Consider the following 23329-nt stretch of genomic DNA (forward strand, 5'->3'; position numbering starts at 1 on the left):
AGGGTTAGGATGCTTACGACGCCAATCTGACAGAGTAAATGACTCCAAAAAGGCAGAATAATCAATATTTTAGTTTTTTTTTTATTGATGAAAAATGCAATAAAATTGCAGTTTCATACAATCAACTTACCTGTCAGATATATACATAGCTAAGACTCCGTCGTCCCCGACAGAAATTCAAATTTCGCGCCACTCGCTACAGGTAGGTCAGGTGATCTACCGCCTGCCCTGGGTGGCAGGACTAGGAACCATCCCCGTTTTCTATCATATTTTCTCTGTCGCCGGTGGTATCAACATTGTTGTTATTACCTCCTGACTTAGATTCATTTTTCAACCTTTGATCATCGTTTTTCGGCTTTTTGGTGACGTATTTGGATCGTGTTTTGGCATTCGCTACAGTGGACTGTTTTTGGAATAACTCTTTGGATTTTTCTCAGTATGTCTGATTCTAATGTGATGTGAGAATGTGTGTGAATGTAGGCTGCAGGGTGAGGATACCGAAAGCTTCGGTTGATCCTCACACTGTATGCCGTAAATGTAGGGGGTTTTTTCAGTGTTCTGCTATTAATACTTGTAAGGAATGCGAGGGATTGAATGCAGAAGAGTGGAAGACTTTGACTTCTTATTTGAAGAAGTTAGAGAGGGATAGAATTAGACGATTGAAAGGTGTGAGTTCAAGGCCTATTGAGCCTTTCACTGATATTTCTATTCCTACGGATGTAGATTCTCCCTATGTATCTCATTCTCAGAGTGCTTTTTCGGATTCGGCATCGGAAATCGCCAATCTGAAAGCTACAATTAGAGACATGAAGTCCAAGATGGCTGACTTCAAAGGTAAGGCTAGTGAAAGTGAGCATTACAGTGAAGTGAGTTCTCCCAGTGTTGTGGAGGGGGCGTTTGATCGTCCCTGCGACGCTCCCCAAGGCTAAACCTCTTCCAAGCTCACGAGCCCAGGGGAGAAGGAAAGTCGAAAGCCTTAAGGAGGTTGTGGGGAATCCTCAACGGTCGACGTCCCTTCAGCTAGCTCTGCTTCGTTGCAGGCGGCTCAAGGGCGCTTTAGAAAAAGCGTCCTTTCGCGAGGGTGTTTTTCGCCGTCCTCGATCCTCCTCCATCCCTAAACAGAGGGTGGAAGGAATCAAACTTGTCGAGACCGCTGAAGCGTCATATGACGCCTGACATGGATTCTAGTCCAGAGCGTTTCTCAGATGACGCTCCGTCTTCTAGCAAGAAAGCGAAGGGGGCGTCAGCGTCACCTGAAGTGTACGCGGAAGTACCCTTTCCTTCTTCTCCACCGAGTGATGACGAAAGACGTCATGCACTGGACGTGGAAGAAGCGTCAAGAAAGACATATTATAGCAGTGCAAGAGCAACTGTCATCTCTAGTGGGAGTTTTAGCGCCACGTCGGAAGGACGTGACGCTTCCAATTAAGAAGTCTCGTCCTCTCTTACCTGTTCAACGTCAAACGTCATACAGACGGGAAACGGCTAAACGTCTTACAGAAGCGTCTAGTGCGAGAGCGAGAACAGGTGCTTACGAGAGTTTCGTAACGCCAGAGAGACGTAAGACGTCTGTTAGACGCGAAGCGTCATTGGAAACGGAGCATAGACATGACGCTCCGTCCAATATTATGACGCCAAGTAGGACGCCTTTGGAGAGCGGAGCGTCTTCCAAGCGCGAAGCGTCATCGAGACGTCAGCAAAAGACGTCATCCATGACGCTTGGCAAACGGGAAGCGTCAGGTAGCATGAAGAGTCTTCTAAAATTCTAGAGAAGCCGAAGCTTATGACGCCTTCCAAGACTACTAGAGCAGGAAAGAGGAAGATTACCATTCCCTTAGCCCCTCTCCTGTTAGGAGTTTGTCTCCGCAAGAAGAATGTTCGGAAAGGAGAGCGGAGACGCTTGTAGATCCCGAGTTGGAGGAAAACTCGGATGACGAATATAGTGGAAGAGAAGGTCTGTCTAACTATAAGGTGTTGACTACCCTACTTCTTGAGGAGTACGGAGACGAGTTGACGCCTGCCGCTCCGCCTCCTTCTCCTCGCTCGCGTCTTTTCCAGTGCTAAGACGAAGAAGCCTTCGTCTTTTCTAAAAATGAAACCCACCATATCGATGAAGAGAGCATTACATTCCTTAGACTCATGGATGAAGTCTAAGAAAGACTTAGTGAGGACAGTCTTCTGCATGCCTCCAGCAAGATTAGCTGGGAAAAGAGGCATTTGGTATCAAAAGGGGGAAAAAAAAAACGGAGAAAAAATATGTATGGGTATTGCTCTCCCTTCTACAACCGAAACAGATTTTTCGACTTTGGTTGACGCTTCAAGGCGTCAAAGTCTCAATTCTGCACGGATTACGTGGGGAATTTCGGAACTGGATCATCTCCTCAAGGGACTAACTCTTTCGTGTATTGGAAGTTTTTAACTTCTTAGATTGGTCCCTTGGGTGATGTCCAAGAAAGCCCATGATTCGGAAGGAATCGAACCTGAAGCCCTGTTATGCATATTGTCTTGTATTGACAAGGCGGTACAGGATGGATCTTTTGAAATTTCCTCTTTGTTTGGGGCAGGTCTTTTAAAGAAAAGGACTGTATATGGCGCCTTCTTAACAAAGGCAGTCTCTCATGCTCAGAGAGCGGCACTTCTATATGCGCCTCTATCTGACTTTTTGTTCCCTTCTCAGTTAGTAAAGGACATTGCACATTCTTTAACTGAGAAGGCAACTCAGGATCTGCTGACGCAGTCAGCAAGGAAGAAACCTGTTGCTGCATCGGACAAGAAAAGACCCAGTACTACGGTGCAGCCCTTTCGAGGTGGTCCGACATCCAGACCTTCCACAAGGAGGAAGGCCACAGGAGAAGAGAGGTAGATCTGCTTTTCGTCCCTTTAAGAAGGGAAAATGAAGATTCTCTCCTCCAAGCACCAGTAGGTGCCAGGCTCCTGGGATTTGTGGAAGCCTGGACACTGATAAATGCAGAAGCGTCATCTTTGGCGATCTTAAGGAGGGGATATCGTATCCCTTTCCTGAACACTCCTCCCCTAACGTCAATACCAAGGGAACTATCAGCCAAATACAAGGATCCTATGCTGAGGGATACTCTTCGATCGATGGTGGAACAAATGTGAAGGACAAGAGAGCGATAGAATTGGTACGGGATCAACACTCCCCGGGGTTTTACAATCGCCTTTTTCTGGTTGCGAAAGCCTCGGGAGGCTGGAGACCAGTACTGGACGTCAGCTCTCTGAACAAATTTGTTCAGAAGGAGAAGTTCTCCATGGAGACTTCTGCTTCAGTCCTAGCGTCATTACGACAAGGAGATTGGATGGTGTCTATAGATCTCCAGGACGCCTACTTTCACGTCCCGATCCACCCTTCATCGAAGAAGTACCTCCGTTTCATGACGGGGGGAAGGATCTTTCAGTTCAGAGCCTTGTGTTTCGGCCTGTCCACAGCTCCTCAGGTCTTCACAAGCCTGATGAAGAATGTGGCGAGATTTCTTCACCTCAAAGGAGTGAATGTCTCTATGTATCTAGAACGACTGGCCTCATCAGGGCCCAGATCGGAGAGACAGTGCTTGGAGGACCTAAAGTTAACTCTGGATTTGATCAAAGCGTTGGGATTGCTTGTGAACCTCGAGAAGTCTCAGCTGACCCCCAGACAAGACCTAGTCTATCTGGGGATTCGGATGGATTCTCGGGGTTTTCGAGTTTTTCCTTCGCAAGAGAGAACCGCAAAAGGTTTGCGGATAATCTCTCTCTTCTAGAGAAGCAACAAACGTCGGCGAGGGAATGGTTGAGCCTTCTGGGGACGCTCGCTAGAACAATTCTTCCCTCTAGGAAGACTTCATATACGTCCGCTTCAATTCTTCCTCAAGAGGTCTTGGAGCTGGAAAACCGGACAACTGATCGGACGTTTTTTCCCATTCCAGTGGAGATAAAGTCACACCTACAGTGGTGGTTGCTACCTCTGGAAGAGAACAAAGGGATCTCTCTAAGAACACAGAACCCAGACCTAGTGTTGTTCTCCGACGCGTCGGAGACAGGTTGGGGAGCGACATTAGGCTCAGAGGAAGTGTCAGGCACCTGGGAACCGCACAGGTGTCTTGGCACATAAACGGCAAAGAGCTCTTCGCCGTACATCTGGCCTTGAAGAGCCTAGAACCTCTGGTGTCAAACAAGGTAGTGCAAGTAAACGTGGACAACACCACCGCACTTGCCTACATTCGGAAACAGGGAGGGACGCACTCCTCGTTCCTTTACGAGCTCACGAGAGACCTATGACTTTGGACGTCCCACAGGAACATCTCCCTGCTGACAAGGTTCGTACAGGGAGTAAGGAATGTGAGGGCGGACAGGCTCAGCAGGAGGAACCAGGTCCTTCATACAGAATGGACTCTACACGAGGAAGTGTGTCTCGATCTCTGGTCTCTGTGGGAACTCCTCATGTGGATCTCTTCGCAACATTCATTTCAAAAAGGCTCCAGTGTTTTGCTCGGTCGTGGAAGATCCAAGAGCAATTATGGTAGACGCCTTCCTGCTAACTGGTCTCGTAGACGTTTATGCTTTTCCCCCATTCAAAATCCTGGGGTTTAGTAATGAAAAAGTTTGTGGCGTCAAAGGAGACGAGGATGACGTTAATAGCCCCCTTTTGGCCGGCCCAGGAATGGTTCACGGAGGTGGTAGAGTGGATCGTAGACTTTCCAAGATCCCTACCAGGAAGGACGGATCTTCTCAGACAACCACACTTCAAGAGGTACCATCAAAACCTCCCCGCTCTCGCTCTGACTGCCTTTTCGACTATCGAAAGACTTGTCAGAGCGAGAGGCTTTTCTCGCGAAGTGGCAAGCGCGATCGCGAGAGCACGCAGAACCTCCACTACGAAAGTATACCAATCGAAGTGGGAGGTATTTAGAAGGTGGTGTAGATCCAAGAAGTTGTCCTCCTCCACTACCTCTATAGCGGAAATTGCTGATTTCCTGCTATTCCTAAGAGAAAAATCTCATCTAGCCGTATCCACAATAAAGGGATACAGAAGTATGCTCTCGGCTGTATTCAGGAACAGAGGATTAGATCTGGCAAATAATAAAGATCTCCACGATCTCATAAGGTCTTTTGAGACTTCAAAGTCTAAGGAACCAGTACCTCCGAACTGGAACCTAGACGTAGTCCTCAAGTATCTGTCATCGGAAAGATTCGAACCTCCTCATCTGGCATCGTTTAGAGACATGACCAGAAAATGCCTATTCCTGTTATCTTTAGCTACGGCAAAGAGAATTAGTGAATTGCATGCTCTGCAGGATAAAGTAGGATTCAAGGGAGACTCGGCTATTTGCTCGTTTAAGACCCTGTTTTTAGCGAAAAACGAGAATCCCACGAATCCCTGGCCTAAGTCTTTCGAAGTCAAAGGACTGTCGAGTCTCGTAGGCAGAGAAGCAGAGAGGTCTCTATGCCCTGTTAGAGCTCTGAAGTTCTACCTTCAGAGAAAGCATCAGATGGGAGGTTCTAGACAAGGTCTTTGGTGCGCGTAAAATACCCCACAAGACTGATGTCCAAGAATGCGCTGGCATTCTTTGTAAGAAACGTCATTACAGACGCTCATAAGGCCTGTCCTGACGAACAGTTACAACTGTTGAGAGTAAAAGCTCATGAAGTGAGAGCTATAGCGACGTCTCTCTCGTTTCATAAGAATATGTCGCTTAAAAACATCATAGATACGACATTTTGGAGATGCAACTCAGTATTTGCATCTCATTACTTGAAAGACGTGCGTGTGACATATGAGAAGTGTTTTTCTCTAGGTCCTTTCGTATCGGCGGATACGATTCTGGGTACGGGAGCCGACACCAATCCTTAAAAGGTGTATACTGTTCTTCTTTTTGGATATGGTCGAGAGTCTCTTCGAACAATGGAGGATTTGGCTCGCACGGGCGGCCGTCTATGTTGTTCAGTAAGAGAATTCTTGTCATATCCAATTAGTTGAGTATAATTTTTTTTTTGGAAAATTATGTATGTGTGCGTAGTGGTTTTGAGTTACGGTTGTTGTGACGAGTTCGGGGATAACTCGTAACAATCCTTAGTTCTAACATTGGTTAGGATCAGGTGGTCGGGATTGGTTTGTGTGCTCCTTCATAAGGTGTATTGTCATATAAGTGGATCAGCACCCATGACAAAGTCCTTTTAGGCTCTGCCGAGTAAGCGGATAAGACCCCATCGGCAGACCCACAAGAACTCTTGGCCATAGATCATATATCTCGCTAAAGTTTCTTGAGGTGATGCAGACTACTGGGCAAACACCCACGAAGTCTACCACCTATCAGGTAGGAACCAAGGTTTTATTTATACCTACAACATATGTTGTTTACCTGTCTATTCCATATAGAAGCTGTCTCTTACCCTCCACGAAGGGTGCCAATCAGCTATGTATATATCTGACAGGTAAGTTGATTGTATGAAAATGATATTGTTATGTTACAATAAAGTTTCATACATACTTACCTGGCAGATATATACAATTAAAGGCCCACCCAGCCTCCCCGCAGGAGACAGGTGGAAGAGAGAAAATATGATAGAAAACGGGGATGGTTCCTAGTCCTGCCACCCAGGGCAGGCCGGTAGATCACCTGACCTACCTGTAGCGAGTGGCGCGAAATTTGAATTTCTGTCGGGGACGACGGAGTCTTAGCTATGTATATATCTGCCAGGTAAGTATGTATGAAACTTTATTGTAACATAACAATATCATTTCACATAGTTTTCAATACGTACACCCAATGACAATGTTCTGGCATACAACAATTTTTAGGTTACGAAGTGTCACAAGTACAGAACTCCTGTCATAAACTGGGAACTGCCTGTTGTGTAAATAAATAAAAGTGTAAAAGTGATATTTTGTATACAACAGTTCAGTTAATTAGTAAAGTGCTACGTTTCATCATCTTTAGAAATTGGTCGGTATTTAGTATGCGCATGGAAGTTTCAATTATATGAAAAAGAAACTTTTTGCAGATTTTATGGTGATGACAATTAAAAGTGACAGGGTCTAACAATTGTCTTGTAAAAGTATTTACATATGTATGAGAAGTTTAATTAATTTTATAATGCATTTGAAATAAAAATCTGATAGCTTCTAATGTATACAGTATAGTTTCCAGACAGTGCTTTCATAAGGGCATTACAGTTGGTTACACTTAAATATGCCTCAATTTGTTGTCATCTAAGTGTAGTATGATTACCTATGGAAAAGTTTAGGGGTTAGCAAGAGAAAGTAGCTTGGGGGCGCAAATAGCATGGTGTGACTTTCATTTATAGTGCAAATGCATGTAGATGAAATACTGCATAAATTGAAATACAGTTCATGTTTGGTAAATTTGGATTTTCTGGGTTTTCAGCAAATTGATATCCTTAATCAGAATTATCATTAATTTTTAGTGATAACCTAACCTTTGTCTAAAGATTTCAACCATTATACAAAAGGACAGTATTGTAATAAAAGTTGTGTTGTATAGTTTAGTATATTGTTAATCTGTCTTTAAAGATTAGATTTGTTTTTCCTTTTCCTGCCTACACAATACAGCCTGTGCCCATGGATGCAGCTCCATGGGAGAATATGGTTAATTCTTTAATGTTTTCTCTCTCCTTGTGCTTCATTTTCTTCTCAAAGGAGGTTCGAGATCCAAACACTCAAGTTCAAAAACGTGCAAGTAAATTCCGTGTAAGTTTTCAAAAATCTTCATTCTTTCTGTGCATGCATGTTAGTGGTTCTAAATTAACATTGAATGTGTCAGTATTGTTGAATTCACAAGTGTCTTATTCTGTAGTTATGTACTATGTCATGTTAGTAGCTGTCCATTTTTATATGTTTTAAGTTAAATTTTCTAACCATGGTCAGTGGAATACCATATCTTCATTCATATTCTGACATATTTACGTGCATTTCACGTGGGAATATACTATAAAGAACATTGAGAAAGGTAATTTTTATATAAGTAACTTATCAAGTAATTACGTACATAGCTATTAGTTTCAACTCGTTGGCAGCTAAAATGTTGAAATTCGTGTTAGCTGGTAGCGCTACTTACATATGTTTTGGGTAGATGACTGGCCCTGCCCACTTTCAGGGAAAGAGAGGAACAGCTCATCAGCTGTTAGCAGCAGCTAATTTTGGAATTCTTTGCTTTCCAGTTGACATATTTTTGTACAATTGTTGAAGTATTCTCACATGTGGTAGCCCTTTCGGCACAATTAGTCAATGATGTGCTATTTATGAGACCAACTTAACAGATTTTTTACACTTTCTCACGATTAAAGATAATTTAGTCTTTGTTATTAGTTGACTTGTGGGCGATGTCCATCTCAAGTTCATCTAGTATTAGATATTGCAGCGAAGGCTACAATGCATCCTAGGTTGGCTCAAGCTTCATATGACCTGCATATCCTTGTACAACTTGTAGAGGTCAGGTATGTTCAGTTTATATGCCATGTGAGGAATGTAGACACTGGGATGATAAAAAAGTGGAAAAATTTAAGGGCTCATTTACCTAAGATAGGGAGAAACAAGAAGAGAAAGACAGCACCTAGAGTCAGTATGTAATAGAAAGACTGTAGACTGTAGTTAGTCAGGATCATGCTAAGTCTGTTGATAATGTAAATGTTACTTCTGTGTCTTGAACCTGTGTCTCTTGTTCTTTGCATTCCCAGTCCTCAGACTGTACCACCCTTTCCTTTACCTGGTTCCCACGCTTCCGATCCCGACCCCATTGCCAGCCCCGAGTCAAGATTCAACCAGAAATTTGGTTTACTTGTGAGTAAGGTGAACCAATTAGGGGCTTCAGTGAAAATTGTAATGGACAAAATGAGTGATAAAAGTGCAAATGAAGTGTTGGTGGAGGAGGCAGCTGTACATCCTACTGATTCTCCTAGGCAAAGGTCACTGTCATACTCTAAACCTGGGAGTCAATCTGGTAGCCCAAGGGAGGATGGTGGGGTCTGCCCACATGTAGTCAATGGATGTGTCTCACTCCACTCCAGTGCCCTTTAAAAGGTTCAGAGAACCTCTTATTTTCCTAGTCCGTCCTGCAGTAACTGGGATATCCTGGAGTGTGTCTCAAGAGCGCCCAGAGAGAGAAAGCCAGCATTTGCTCCTAATTTGCTTTTATAGGAATTTTATTTGTGAATTGAAATAGATAAAGGTGGACCTAGAGATATAGGAAGGGTTGAAGTAGCTGTTGATTACTTCAGCACCAAGTCTCTGAAAACCTATAAGTGATTTACACTTCTTTCTAGGATAGTTCTCTGAGGTATGGCCTTGATTTTAGTTTAGTTGATTTTAGTTTAGTAAAATGTGTTTAAAATGGCAATTGTAAATTTTTTCAAATAATTTACTAAACTTTTGTTTACACCTCTGTATGACATTTGCAGGAACGAGCCCCGTTATTATCACAAAGAAGATTGTTTCGAAGCTTGAGTGGGAGGGAGATATCTAATGTCAATGGCTCTGAAGAAAATGTTTCATCCAATAGAACACTGGGCACTTTTGACGGTGTATTTGCACCAGTTTCTCTCTCCCAGTTCAGTGCACTCCTTTTCCTGCGTGTTGGTGAGTACATTAGTTTGGTAAAGATTCTGATTTGTTGGTGAGTTTTCATCAGTTATCACTTATTCAAAACTGTTATGGAGAAAAGTAGATGGGATTAATGTAGGTATTTTTATGTAATGTGAAACAACACTATTATTATTATTACATTAAACGATACGAGTGTGATAATGGCGATATGTTTTTATTTACTTTTATGGGGTTTTTGTTGCTTCCCTGGGTTATGGGAAATTTAATGATATGGTAGCAATAACTGGATAATGTCATCACATGAATGACTTTGAAGTATTGCTAATTTTAGTTAACATTTCTATGATGTTTATAAGTGATTGAAATTTGTTTTCTTTTCTTCAGGTTTTATCATTGGCAACATAGGCTTGCTGTATGCTTGCTGTACACTGACGCTGGGATACTCAATACTTTTAGTAACCATCCTTTCCATTTGTGCCATTTCAACGAATGGGGCCGTTGAGGGTGGTGGAGCGTACTGTATCCTTTACCACTTCTGAATTACTTATATTTTCAGTGAGAGTGTTGAAATATATTTGAAATGCTTTAATAATGTTACTGGTTACTATTTCCTTATAGGTGGTAAGTCATTCCTGAAAGCTATATTAGTATACACATTTGCTTTGAGTCATACTATATTCCTATGCTGATATCAGAATTTTGTCAGAATTTCACACTTTCCAGATTTAATTAACCTGTTTCCACAGCCATCAGGGAAGCTTTTATCCTAAGAAATAAGGGTAGTTTCACACTTTGAATAATAGTTCCATTACACTAAGGATACTAGGAGAGTATGGATTTAAATAGCAGACAAGGTTAGGGATCCAGTGTAACACTGACAACACAGTACCAAGGACCAGTATAATGTCCTTGAAAGTGATGGATTTTGCCAAATACATGTAGTACACATTGAAGTCAGATCTCTACCAGAAATTTTACTGAATTGGTGCTTTTTCATAGTGTCCTTTGATTAGTATGTATATCTATGAAACATAACTTAAGAGTTTGGTGATAACAAATAATTTCTTTGAATTTATGTAAATGCAATGAAGTGTTTCACAAAGGCTATGCCATTGAGAATACATATTACATTCCATGGACTCATACCTCTTTACTGCTTATTAACCCTCTTACGCCGATTGGACGTATTAAACGTCGAGTCAAAATGTCTCCCGTATGCCGATTGGACGTATCATACGTCGGCTCAAAAAAGTTTTTTTTAAAATTCGCGGAAAAATACTTATAGGCCTACCAGCCGAAAACTTTTGTATCAGCGCCTTGGGGGGATGCTGGAGTTCACGGATCAAGGCGTTGTTTTGTTTACAATCGCTAGCAGGCAGGCGCGAAGTGCGAATTTCTTTCTTATCGCACTAAAAAGTATCAGTGACACATCTCGGAAATTATTTCGTCACTTTGACATAATTTTTGCACCATATTAAATTATCCTTTACATGAAGTATTATATATGAAAATGTGCGCAATTTCATGTAAAATACAAAAAAAAAATACTCATAATTGTACCTTTTATCAGTTTTGAAATATTTTCATATAGATAACGATAAGTGCAAAAATTTCAACCTTCGGTCAACTTTGACTCTACAGAAATGGTCGAGAAACGCAATTGTAAGCTAAAATTCTTATATTATAGTAATATTCAATCATTTGCCTTCATTTTGCAACAAATTGGACGTCTCTACACAATATTTCGATTTATGGTGAAGTTATGAAAAAACTTTTTCCTTACGTTCGTGCGATAACTCTTCCGATAAATTTTTTTGTGCGATTGTCCTAATGTTTGCACCCTTTTAAATTTGCTGTTACATAAAGTTTTATATATGGAAATGTGCGCAATTTCATGCACAATACAACAAAAAACAACCCATGGTTGTAGCTTTTATCAGTTTCAAAATATTTTATATAAATAACGTTAAGTGCAAAAATTTCAACTTTCGGTCAACTTTGACTCTACCGAAATGTCGAAAAACGCATTTGTAAGCTAAAACTCTTATATTCTAGTAATATTCAATCATTTACCTTCATTTTGCAATGACTTGGAAGTCTCTAGCACAATATTTCGATTTATGGTGAATTTATAAAAAAAAAAAACATTTTCCTTACGTTCGCGCGGTGACTCTTCCGAAAAAATAGAATTTTTTGTGCGATTGTCGAAATGTTTGCACCATTTAAAATTTGCTGTTACATAAAGTTTTATATGAAAATGTGTGCAATTCATGTAGAATACAACTAAAAATGATTGAAGGTTGTAGCTTTTCTCTTTTTTCGAAATATTTGCATATAAATCACGATAAATAGAAAAAAAACACGTTCGGTCAAATTTGACTCTACCGAAATAGTTGAAAAACGCAATTGTAAGCTAAAACTCTTACGGCCTAGTAATATTCCGTCATTTTTCTTCATTTTGAAACAAATTTGAAGTCTCTAAAACAATATTGAGATTTATGGTGAATTTTCGAAAAATATATTTACCTTCACTCCGCGCGCCGATTCGCGGCCGCAAGTCTCCGAAATACGTACATCGCATTATCTAATATTTGCTCCTTTTCATATTAGCCTTTTTATAGAGTTTCATATATCAAAATGTGCGCAAATTCATGAAGAATACAATAAAAATAATTGAAGGTTGTAGCTTTTTCCATCTCCGAAATATGTGCATATAAAAAAATATATATATAAAAATTTCGACATTCGGTCAAATTTAACTCGTCCGAAATGGTCGAAATCTGCAATTCTAATCTAAACTCTTACAGTATCGTAATATTCAATCATTTGTCTTAATTTTGAAACAAATTGGAAGTCTCTAGAACAATATTTAGAATTACGGTGAATTTTTTAAAATAACATTTTTTTACGTCCGCGTGTTACGAATTCGTACATCATTTTGTGATAATATTTTTCCAGTGTTGCTTTTATTGTTTTACTATGTATTATATATCAAAAGGATTGCAATTTAGTGTACAATACAACGAAAAAAAGAGTAACTCGTTAGCTTTGACCGTTTTTTGCACAGCGTGATTTGAATACAATTATCTATGAATTTTTTTTTCGCTACCATATATCGCATTATTTACATATGATAATGATATTATTTTTCATTTCTGATGATTGCATACTAAACTTCAGGCAATGAAAAAAAAAATGAGCCAAAAATGAACTCTTAATCTTCAAAACTAAGCGCGCTGTGATTTTTTGAAAAAAATATTTTTTCCGCTTCCGCGCTCACTCCAAACCGGCGCCGGCATACAGGAGAGGTTTTGATTTTTAGGGCTTCGGCGTAAGAGGGTTAAATTCCTTATGTTGAATGTACAAGTTGCCAGGGATTTCCATAATAGCATTTAGATTCTGATTTTGATGTCTGTAGGTAAGATACAAAAAGTAGCTGTTACATTTTTTTTCATAAAATTTTAGAAAGAAAATACTTGGGTAAATTTGGTATGTACTGTAATTTCTGTTTGGGAATATCTAAACATGTGGGTAAAACAAGTAAATTCAGTATGTACTGTAATGTCTGTTTGGGAATATCTAAACATATGGGTAAAACATTGTTGCATTTTGAATTTATAGATATGTACTTGAGTATATTTTTGTGTGCAGGTGTCTTATATCTTGTCCTTAACATAAGACACAGTTATGATCAGCAGAACACTTGGGCCAGAGTTTGGTGGTGCAATTGGAGCCCTGTTCTTCTTTGCTAATGTCTTCAGCAGTGCCCTTTATGCAGCTGGCTGTGTGGAAGGCATTCTTGACAGTTTTGGGACGGAAGGAGGTCAGTTCTGCATTGGGTTTGTCATAATTTGTGTCTTTCTTACTGAAATTTGTGAGTATGTATTTAGTAACTTCTGATTTTACAGCTCAATTTGGATTCACAGCTGCTAACAAAAATAGATTTTTCCTACATTAAAACCTGTTTTATGGTAATATATGAGTTTTTTGTATTTCTTGTACAAAATCTGCTTTTATTCTTGAGATATTGCTTTGGGGTAATTTTTTTTATATAAACAGATACATAAATATGGAACAGATTTGCTTGGGTGGAATAATTTGCTGAGTTAAGTTTATACTGTTTGGCACATTCATATTAGCATTACTGTTACTTTATACTGATAATGAGTAGTGCCGTATGCTGTAATTGCTGTAGACAGCACTGGGTTGCAATTATTTTCTTTTTAAGAATCACATTATATGAGGACAGTAGTAAATTCTTTCAGTATAAAAGTAAACTTGTTTTTATGGACAAGATAAATAGTACAGGAAAGGTGTTGCTTAATTTTTCAATTGAGAACTCATCAGTTGATGTCCGAAGTGACTGACTGAACCATAACTTGAAGCCAAGTGAATAGAGTATTCAGTTATATGATACGTAAATAACTTAGAATGCAGACAGTTATATATAGGTTGTAATTATGATACAAATTTTATTCAGTGGCTGCAAGTTCGATTCTCGGGCATTCCATTGAGGAGTGAGAGATGTGTATTTCTGGTGATATAAGTTTACTTTCGATGTGGTTCGGAAGTCACGTAAAGCCGTTGGTCCCGTTGCTGAATAACCACTGGTTCCATGCAATGTAAAAACACCATACAAACAAACAAAAATAAACAAACAAAGTCCTCTGCATTTGTAAATTTAGCCATTTGGTATTTTAGTGACAGTCATTTTAGTGTGTGAATCTAAATGAAATCTTCCTTTCCAGGGAGGTACGTGAAGGCTTTGCCTGAGGGAGGATATTGGGGCTTCCTGTACGGATCAGTCGTAAATGTCATCAATCTTCTGATTTGCCTGATTGGTGCAGGGATGTTCGCAAAATTAACTGTTGTCATTTTTGCCACTGTCCTCATTTGCACTGGGTCTGTGATCATCAGCTTTGCAATTGATAAAGGGCAGCAGGTGAGGTCATAAGATATGAGACTGAAATTTTCTTATATGTCCACAAACTCTATTAGTAAATCTCTTAAATTCAGTTAAGGAATGCTATTAAGTGACACTTTATAAGTAAGCAAAATCACTCTGTTTTGCAGCCGTTGGATACTTCAGTGAAGTAAAAATTGTATAAAACAAATGTACATTTTATTTAGTATATGTATGTATATGTCTAAGCTTCAGTTCTCCACAGGGGTGTAGTACCATCAGTGCACCTAATGCAGTGGACTGTAGGCATTACTAAGGTTCTTTGCAGCTTCCCTTCGGCCTCTGGCTGCAACCCCCTTTCATTCCTTTTACTGGACCTCTATTCATATTCTCTTTCTTCCCTCTTTCCACCCTCTCATAACAATTACTTCATAGTGTTAATGCGAGGTTTTCCTCCAGTTACTCCTTTAAAACCTCTCTGCTCTCAATTTACCTTTCAGTGCTGGATGACCTCATAGGTCCTAGTACTTGACCTGTGACCAAAATGCTATGTATTCTATTCTATTCTATTCTATTCTATTCTAAGCTTCAGTCATTTGCATATGTTAGATATTGAATGCTGGTAAACAAATTCTAGAATGTTTAATGACTAACTTTAGTAGTGTTGAAGCACTTGTCTTATGAAGATGAAGTTTTTATGCAGAGGCAATTATCCATTTGGAAATCTGTTCTGTTTTCAAGCATAGTCTTCTTGTTGTTATATATACTAGTTTATACATGTAAATTTACATGTTCTCTATTAAGGTTATTGTTGTGGTCACTTGATTTCAGATAAGATCATATATACTATATATAGTTTAACTAGACCACATAGTAATACTATTTTTGTATATGCAACTTCCCCGGCAGATATATACTTAGCTTATGTCTCTGACGTCCGACAGAAATTCGAATTTCGCGGCACACGCTGCAGGTAGGTCAGGTGATCTACCCCCCTGCCGCTGGGTGGCAGGAATAGGAACCGTTCCCGTTCTAGAACCAGATTTTCTCTGTCGCGGTAGTGTCAACATATGTTGTTGCTACCTCCTGACTTGATTTTCGTTTTTCATCGCCATCGATCTTCTGCGCTGTCTTTTGCAGGGAAGTACTGGGTCTTTGGTTCGGCATACGCTTTTATTAACTTTTTAATGAATTTGGCTTCGAAAATTTCGAAGAATATATGACGTGTAACTACCGAAATTTTCGGTAGACACTCACATAGTTTGCAAGAAAGGGAAATATTAATATTTATTCATTAATATGTATAATAAGTGTTAGAATTGATTGAGGAAATATACTGACTTCCTACTTTAGGGAGTCAGTAAAGCATGTAACTAGATACGTTTCTTTAAAAGTTTTTTAGAAACTCTACTAACGAGCAATTAGAGTATTAACAGTACTAGTAGTGTTGCATCCTCATCACCTTCTTACTTCGCAGAAACTTCAAATTCATAATTGCAATTTGAAGACAAGGATTGTGGCTCAAAATGCGAGCTATTGAAAGGTAAGAAGTGATTACTAGTGTTCCCCATTGCAGTGGAGGGTGCGTCTGATCGGCTCTGTCTCGCTCCCAGGCCTAGACCTCTTTCAAGCTCCCAAGCCCAGGGGAGAAGGAATGTCGAAAGCCGTAAGGGGGTTTCAGAGAATCCCCACCGGTCAGGCGTCCCCTCGGCAGGTTCTGTAGAGCGTCCCAGACTGCCAAGGATAGCCATTGAAAAGGCATCCTAAAAAAGTGCGTCTCTTCATCTTACATCCGAAAAGATGAAGAATGTATATGTTTTTGATGATCTAGCACGTTCTCTGAAAACTAAGAGAACACTGAACAAGAGCCAGCCAGGAACTTAGGAAGCCACGTTCCAGCAAGCTAGCGTGAGCCACGTTCCAACAGCCAGCAGCGAGCCGCGTTCCAGAAAACAGACTAGCGCGAGCCGCGTTCCTACAACCAAACGCGAGCTGCGTTCTAGCAACTGAGCGCGAGCCGCGTTCTAGAAAATTTTTCTTGGCGCAAGGCGCCTTCAAAGAGACGAAACGCCAGCCTGGCGCAAAATTTGCAACAGAAAAACAGACGGCTAGAGCAAGGAGCCTTATAGTACAGTGGCAATCAGAACGATCCTTCCATTGAACGTTTCCGGGCAAGAGGCTCTTTCTAAAAGGGGTCTAGTAGGCGCTCGGAACTATCAGGGCGCACGGGACCTTCCACACAAGCGAACGTTCCAGGAGCGAGTCTCCTTTCTATTTCTGCGTGTCGGAACATTCCAGGCGCGCGGAACCTATCCAGGCGCTAGGGGCAAGGAGCCAGGCGCCAGAATATTCCAAATCTTCTTAAGAGAGAGAGGTCAGTCGCGAGGCTCCTCTTTGAGTAATGCGGACACACTCCTTCATTCATGCTCTTCCTCGTTATGAAGAGGCAAGCGCTTTGGGAGTTTTTCTTATAAGAATCTCATCGACGTTTGGGTATGATGGCGGATAGGAAATATCTACTTCCTTCTGTAAACCCTACAGACGAACAGGAATTCTGTCTCTTCCGCGATTTATGAGGAAATCACGAAGATTTAAAGAGTTCCTGGATTAACTTCCTTCCTTAAGGAGATATATATACTCTTTCTATCATTCTATTAACGAAAAGAAAGAAGACAGTAAAAAATTTTTCCTTTATCTGCCTCGGCAGGGAAAGAAGGTAGTAGAGTATCTGCTGTATGAGAATACGATACGGCAAATCACACATACCGTAGTTACTTCTTTGTAGAGCAACTCAATTATCAGTATCCTTCAGGAATTTCTAGGAAGGACTACGCTTAAAGGGATTGTTAAGACAACACCTACTTAGCTTCTAGATTTATCGAAGTCTTGTTTTCGCTTAAATATGCATTAATAAGAACTTCCTGAAGTTCGATAATAATTTATAAGATTCCTTTATTTAATGGAGTAGCTGGCAACTCTGGAAGAGTAAGGCCAGACGGCTAACGGAGACTGCTATCGCGCCTTAGAGACCAACGCAGTAACATGTAGGTGTCGGTCATGAGTGGTTGGTGACATGTCTCTCTCCTGCGGGATGGAATAACTAACCGTGTCTCTCCCCTACAATCGCGGTTTTAGCCTCGGATTGAGGGGATAGTTAAGCAAACATAAATAAAATATTGTCTGCCTTTTGCCAAGAAGCTTTCAATAAGAAAGATATTACAACCTTTCAATGCTGTTTACCGTAGGTAACATTATTAAAGGATTCCAACGCAGCGGAACTCCATATTATATGATCTCATGCTTACGAAAGCATGGCTTATTAGAGTACATGCTTTAGTGAGAAGATGAATGTAGTAGAAGAGAATTCACTTTAAGACTACGGTTATGGTCAAGCTCTTATGCGCATACGAGGTTAACTACAGAATTCCTAGTATCCTTACAAAGGTTTCCTAGATTAATGTTGTTTACCACAATGTGACAGTATTATAAAGGAGTCTAATACGGCAGAGCACGAAATAATATAATTCTCTCATCCTTTCGAGAAACGCACACAACTTTTTAGAATCGGATATTGCTCAAGAGAAGATGGGTGAGTCGGATGGGAAACATTCTCTTAGTGGGAGAAGTTGTTTCCCTGAATGGACTGTACTACGTATATAAAAGTTTTTTCCTACTAAGAACGGAATTAACACGTGAAGGATGTCGGGTACCATAAGGGCACAGATGTTCTGGCACATAACCTTAAAAGAACTAGAAGGAAGCGCCAGCCTGGCGCAAAGCGTCAGAAGCGCCAGCCTGGCGCAATTGCGCCAGAAGCGCCAGCCTGGCGCAATGCGCCAGAAGTACCATCCAAGATATTTTCTCGGTTTTAGCGAGTTATTAACCTAAGAGTCCAGTAGTGGTTGGTTTGGTGTTTGCTTCTCACCTCGGTGGTCGCCGGGTTCGATTCTCGGCCATTCCATTGAGGAGTGAGAGATGTGGATTTCTGGTGATAGAAGTTCACTCTCGACGTGGTTCGGAAGTCACGTAAAAACACCATACAAACAAACAAACAAACCAGTAGCCTCTCGGAGGCTCGGTAACGGCAAGATTCGTTCCTGATTTCGTTACCCATTTAATCGGAAAGGGGTCGCTTACAAGGAATGATGAAATGATTTTTTTTAATCACTTAGGCCAATTCCACGACTCTCTCATATCGCAAAGAGCATCGAGAATCTCTTTTTTTCGCCCCTGTTCGCGTTAACAAAAGAGAACCTATTTGGGAACAGACACGGAACGTAACGATCCTTAAAGGTTCGATGCAAGATTTTGCATGTCCGTGAGAACCTTCTCGATCGAAGATAATAACTGTTAACGTATGTCTAACATTTATTGAAAAGAGTTTTGAGAACCTGCGGAAAGTCTTCATAGATCTCTTCGCAAGGTAGAAGACGAACAGGCTTCCTATAGACTGCTTCCTTTCCTCGAACCAAGAGAGGTAGCAATATACGACATCTTTAATTTAAAGAAGGGGAATAAAACTTTAGTCTTTTTTCCCCTAGTTATAAATTCTTAACAGATATTAAGATAATGGGCGTCAAAGGAAGAGAGGATGAATGCCTCATTTTGGCCTTAGAGAGGTTGGATTCACAGAAGTCACGTTCTTCTCACCATGTTTCGTAGGTTTTTCCAAGAGTATCTGGATATTCTATCAGAATCTATTATAAATAGACCTGAAAAACCTCTCCACTCTGAGTCTTTCCACGTGCAGACTGACCAGAAGTGGACATGAATGAGAGGATTTTTCAAGGTAAATGACAATAGTCATGGCTAAGACATAGAATTGCTGCAGATCGTGCTAGATGGAATGAGGAAACTGTCCTCTTCCGATACCTCTGTGAACCACATAGCGAAGTTTTTTCTTCACTTTCAGAGGAAGAATCACCTATGTATATATCTGCTATCAAAGAACGCAGTAAAAGGCTATACTCTGTCTCTAACAAGGGGAATTAAGAGATAACAGAGGATTAAGATCTTCGGGATCTATATGATACCGCAATACGACAAGAGTAGGATATCATGTACTTCGAATGGAATTTTTTTTTGTGCCCACAGATTCCGTGTTCCGACAAAATGGAAACTGCTCCTCATCAAAAACTTCTTTGAGGAAGTTTATGAAGGAATTCTTTGTTTCTCTTAGCCCTAAACGACCAAGAAGACAAGTGAATTTTTTGTGCATTGGAATCTCGCATCAGATTCAATGGAGACTCGGCAATGGGTTCTTGCCAGCATAGTATGTCTGGCAAAAGAACTAAATCCCTCTATTCCTGACGCAACGCTTTCAGATAGAAGTTTAGTTGCCCAGGCAGGGTACTTACATTTTCATCTACAGAAGAAGAGATGGTTTAAACGTTTGCCTACAGAGTCTTCGGGGTGCGATGAGGGCTCAAAATGCTTCCCAGAAGGTATTCAGAAGAATACAATAAGAGCTAGAAATCAGGGTTCCGCCCAATTTCAGCTCAGAGTCTCCTTCGACTTCCAGACTCCTTCTCTTCCTTCAGGCAAGGATAGGGAAGATTCTGCAACGAGGAACCTCATCAACATGTAAGAAGAGATCTCGTTAGCAAAAGAAGTGTTCACGAAGGATCCTCCTCGGAGAAGACTCTTCTCTTTCGTATTGTTAGATATCCTGTCCGTCTACTGGGTGTAGCTGACTAAAATCACCTCCCTTGCCAGGGCCAAAAGCTCAAAGGGGAAGAATTTCTTCCACCCTTCTCCAGTCTCCTGATAAACTATGTGGTTGTTCAGGACTCTCGAACAATGTAGCGCCAGCCAAGCACCAAATGCCAATACAGGCGAAAAACGCCAGAGGCGGACAGTTCCAAGGAACTCTGTCATGACCGGATACTGAGAAGGAGCGGGCCTCCAACCTGCGCGCAAATGCGCCAGAGGCGAACAAATCGGACAGATATAAGAGTGTCCGATGGTGGACATCGCCAGACAGCCTAGAGACTCTTCCAAGCTCGAAGCTCCAGCAAGTGTGGAGGAGCCAAGCCAGGCGCGAGGCGCCAGCCAGGCTCTAGGAGCCAGCCAGGCTCTAGAAGCCAGCCAGGCTCTAGGAGCCAGCCAGGCTCTAGGAGCCAGCCAGGCTCTAGGAGCCAGCCAGGCTCTAGGAGCCAGCCAGGCTCTAGAAGCCAGCCAGGCGCCATCCAGGTGCCAGGCTCCTTCAAGGCTTGGCTCCAGTCAGGATTGAGGATCCATCCAGGCGCAATGGCTCCTTCCAGTAAAGAGAAACCTAAAGCTCTGTCATGTAAGAGGGCTAGTCCCCATTGATATGATACAGGTAAGGCTCTGCCATGTAAGTGGGTCAGCCCCCATTGGCACGATCCGAGAAGGCTCTGTCGTGTAAGCGGGCTAGCCCCATTGACATGATCCAGAAGGGTTTGTCAGTCATAGGTCCCTACCTCGCTGAAACTCTTGAGGCATGCAGACTCATAGACAGTAATCATGAAGTCTTCTGCCAAGCTCCAGGCGCAAGGCGCCAGCCAGACGCAAGGCTCCAGCCAGGCGCGAGGCGCTAGCCAGGAGGGAGGAGCCAATCAGGCGCCAGCCAGGCGCGAGGCGCCAGCCAGGCGCAAGGCTCCAGCCAGGCTCTAGGCGCCATTCAGGCGCAAGGCTCCAGCCAGGCGCGAGGCGCTAGCCAGGCTCCAGGCTTCACCCAGAAGAGATGTATATCAAAGATGCAATGCCCTGGCTCTTTGAGACAATGTGATCTCCTAAGCACTTGACAAGTGCATTGATGATTCCTTCAAACAGCTGAGAATTAAAAGCGCATGAAGTGCGAGCTTTTCTGTATTCTTGTTCTTTCCTTAACAATATGTCATAAGGACATATTAGCTGTCACATACGGGAGATGCAACTCTGTGTTGACTTCCCATATCCGAAGGATGTCAAGATAACCTACGAGAGATCCTTCTCTCTTGGTTGATACGTGTCTGCGGATACATTGCTGGGATAGGGAGCCGATATGATCCTTAACTAGTGAGTTAAATTTTAGTTAATGTCGTGTTTTTTCTTTGGGTTGTTTGAAAGGAGTTTGGGGATAACTCTTTTCAACTTGAGCACTAACCCTCGTGTTAGGATCAGGTGATCGGGATCGGTGTTGTGCTCCTTAATTATGCCACTAGGCATAGGCATATTGTCATGTAAGAGGCTCTGTCGAGTAAATGGATAAGACCCCATCGACAGACCCACAAGAACTCTTAGCCATAGGTCACATCCTCGCTGAGGCTCTTGAGGCGAAGCAGATTCCTAGGCATTAGCCATGGAATCTTCCGCCTGAACAAGTAGGAACCAAGGTTTTATTTATTTATTACCTACAACGTATGTTGTTTACCTGTCTATTTCAGTAATAGTCGTCTCTTACCCACCACCAAGGGTGTCAATCAGCTAAGTATATATCTGCCGGGGAAGTTGCATGTACAAAAATGATATTGTTAGAATACAATAAAGTTTTGTACATACTTACCCGGCAGATATATACGATGAATGGCCCACCCAGCCTCCCCTCAGGAGACAGGTGGAAGAGAAAATCTGGTTCTAGAACGGGAACGGTTCCTATTCCTGCCACCAGCGGCAGGGGGGTAGATCACCTGACCTACCTGCAGCGTGTGCCGCGAAATTCGAATTTCTGTCGGACGTCAGAGACATAAGCTAAGTATATATCTGCCGGGTAAGTATGCACAAAACTTTATTGTATTCTAACAATATCATTTCTCAAAGGACTCTCCTTAATGATCAGAGTGTAATGATTAGGAGATATCAGTGCATAAGTAGGCTTATGACGTAGAGGCTAAACAAGCTCTCACTAGTGATTCTGATGTGGTTTGCAAACTTGTGTAGATTGATGTAATATCCATCTCTGAACCTTTTCTTTTCCAGGTACCAATTCCATTTAATAATAAAATCATATACCCCGGCAATAGTTCATTGAATGAGAGTTTCATTATTAACGGAACCTACACGGGCTTCTCGTTGACAACGCTGAATGACAACCTATTCCCAAACTTCACCTATGACTACACAACAGTGGATGATGCAGATGACCTTCCACAGACGGTTGACTTTGCAACCTTGTTTGCCGTCTTATTCAGCGGTGTTACTGGAATCATGGCTGGTGCTAATATGTCAGGTGAGGGACAGACCAGTTGTCATGTTGATTATTTCATCTGGATTTTGATGTACTTGGTATTTTAAATGTCTGTACACTTTTTGCTTGTTCACTTTAAATTTGTATTTGTGCTAGCAAGTTAATTCTGTACCATCAGGAGAACTGAAAGAACCTGGTAAAAGCATCCCAAGAGGAACTTTGCTGGGCTCGCTGTTTACGTTCCTGGTATATCTGTTGCTGTTTTTGCTAACTGCCTCGACTTGCAGCAGGTTTTTGTTGAACAACAACTATACCTTTATGATGGCTATCAATTTCTTACCCCAATTTGTCACAATTGGTAAGTACATTATTATCTCTCTCTCTCTCAGCTTCTCCCTTCAAAGTTTCTGTTTGTATATTATAGTCCTCATACAACTCTCCCTCTCTCTCTATCTCTCTCTTTTAGCAGGTGTTGCCGTGGAATTAGGTGACTTTTAATGTTTATATACATCTTTACTACCAACATCTAAGAAATTTGTGTCAGAATCTCACACACTACCATATGTATTTTCATTTCTATGAGCATAAGGTTAACAGTGATGATAAGTTAACATTGATGGTAGCATTTTAAAATCAGGTCAAGTATGCTTTTTGTCGTGATTTGAAAGCACTTTGGGATGAAATGTAATGCAGAGATTGTCATCTTTGACCAAAAACATTTTATGTTCATCAAAGGTGTTTT

The 23329-nt window shown here is 41.3% G+C and overlaps 1 protein-coding gene across 1 annotated transcript in view; it reads left to right on the forward strand.

Annotated features, from left to right (window-relative positions):
- Window positions 1-7654: 7654 nt before the first annotated feature.
- The window catches only part of LOC135226504 (solute carrier family 12 member 9-like), a gene marked incomplete at its 5' end in the record, with an annotated part of 32218 nt that continues 16543 nt past the window's right edge, over window positions 7655-23329 (forward strand). Inside the window, 7 exon segments of the mRNA XM_064266123.1 lie at window positions 7655-7705; window positions 9412-9589; window positions 9941-10075; window positions 13242-13379; window positions 14305-14498; window positions 22380-22629; window positions 22766-22945. Of these exon segments, the coding sequence (XP_064122193.1) occupies window positions 7655-7705; window positions 9412-9589; window positions 9941-10075; window positions 13242-13379; window positions 14305-14498; window positions 22380-22629; window positions 22766-22945 (1126 nt within the window).

Source organism: Macrobrachium nipponense, chromosome 14 (assembly GCF_015104395.2).
Source record: "Macrobrachium nipponense isolate FS-2020 chromosome 14, ASM1510439v2, whole genome shotgun sequence".
In the NCBI taxonomy this organism is placed as follows: domain Eukaryota; kingdom Metazoa; phylum Arthropoda; class Malacostraca; order Decapoda; family Palaemonidae; genus Macrobrachium; species Macrobrachium nipponense.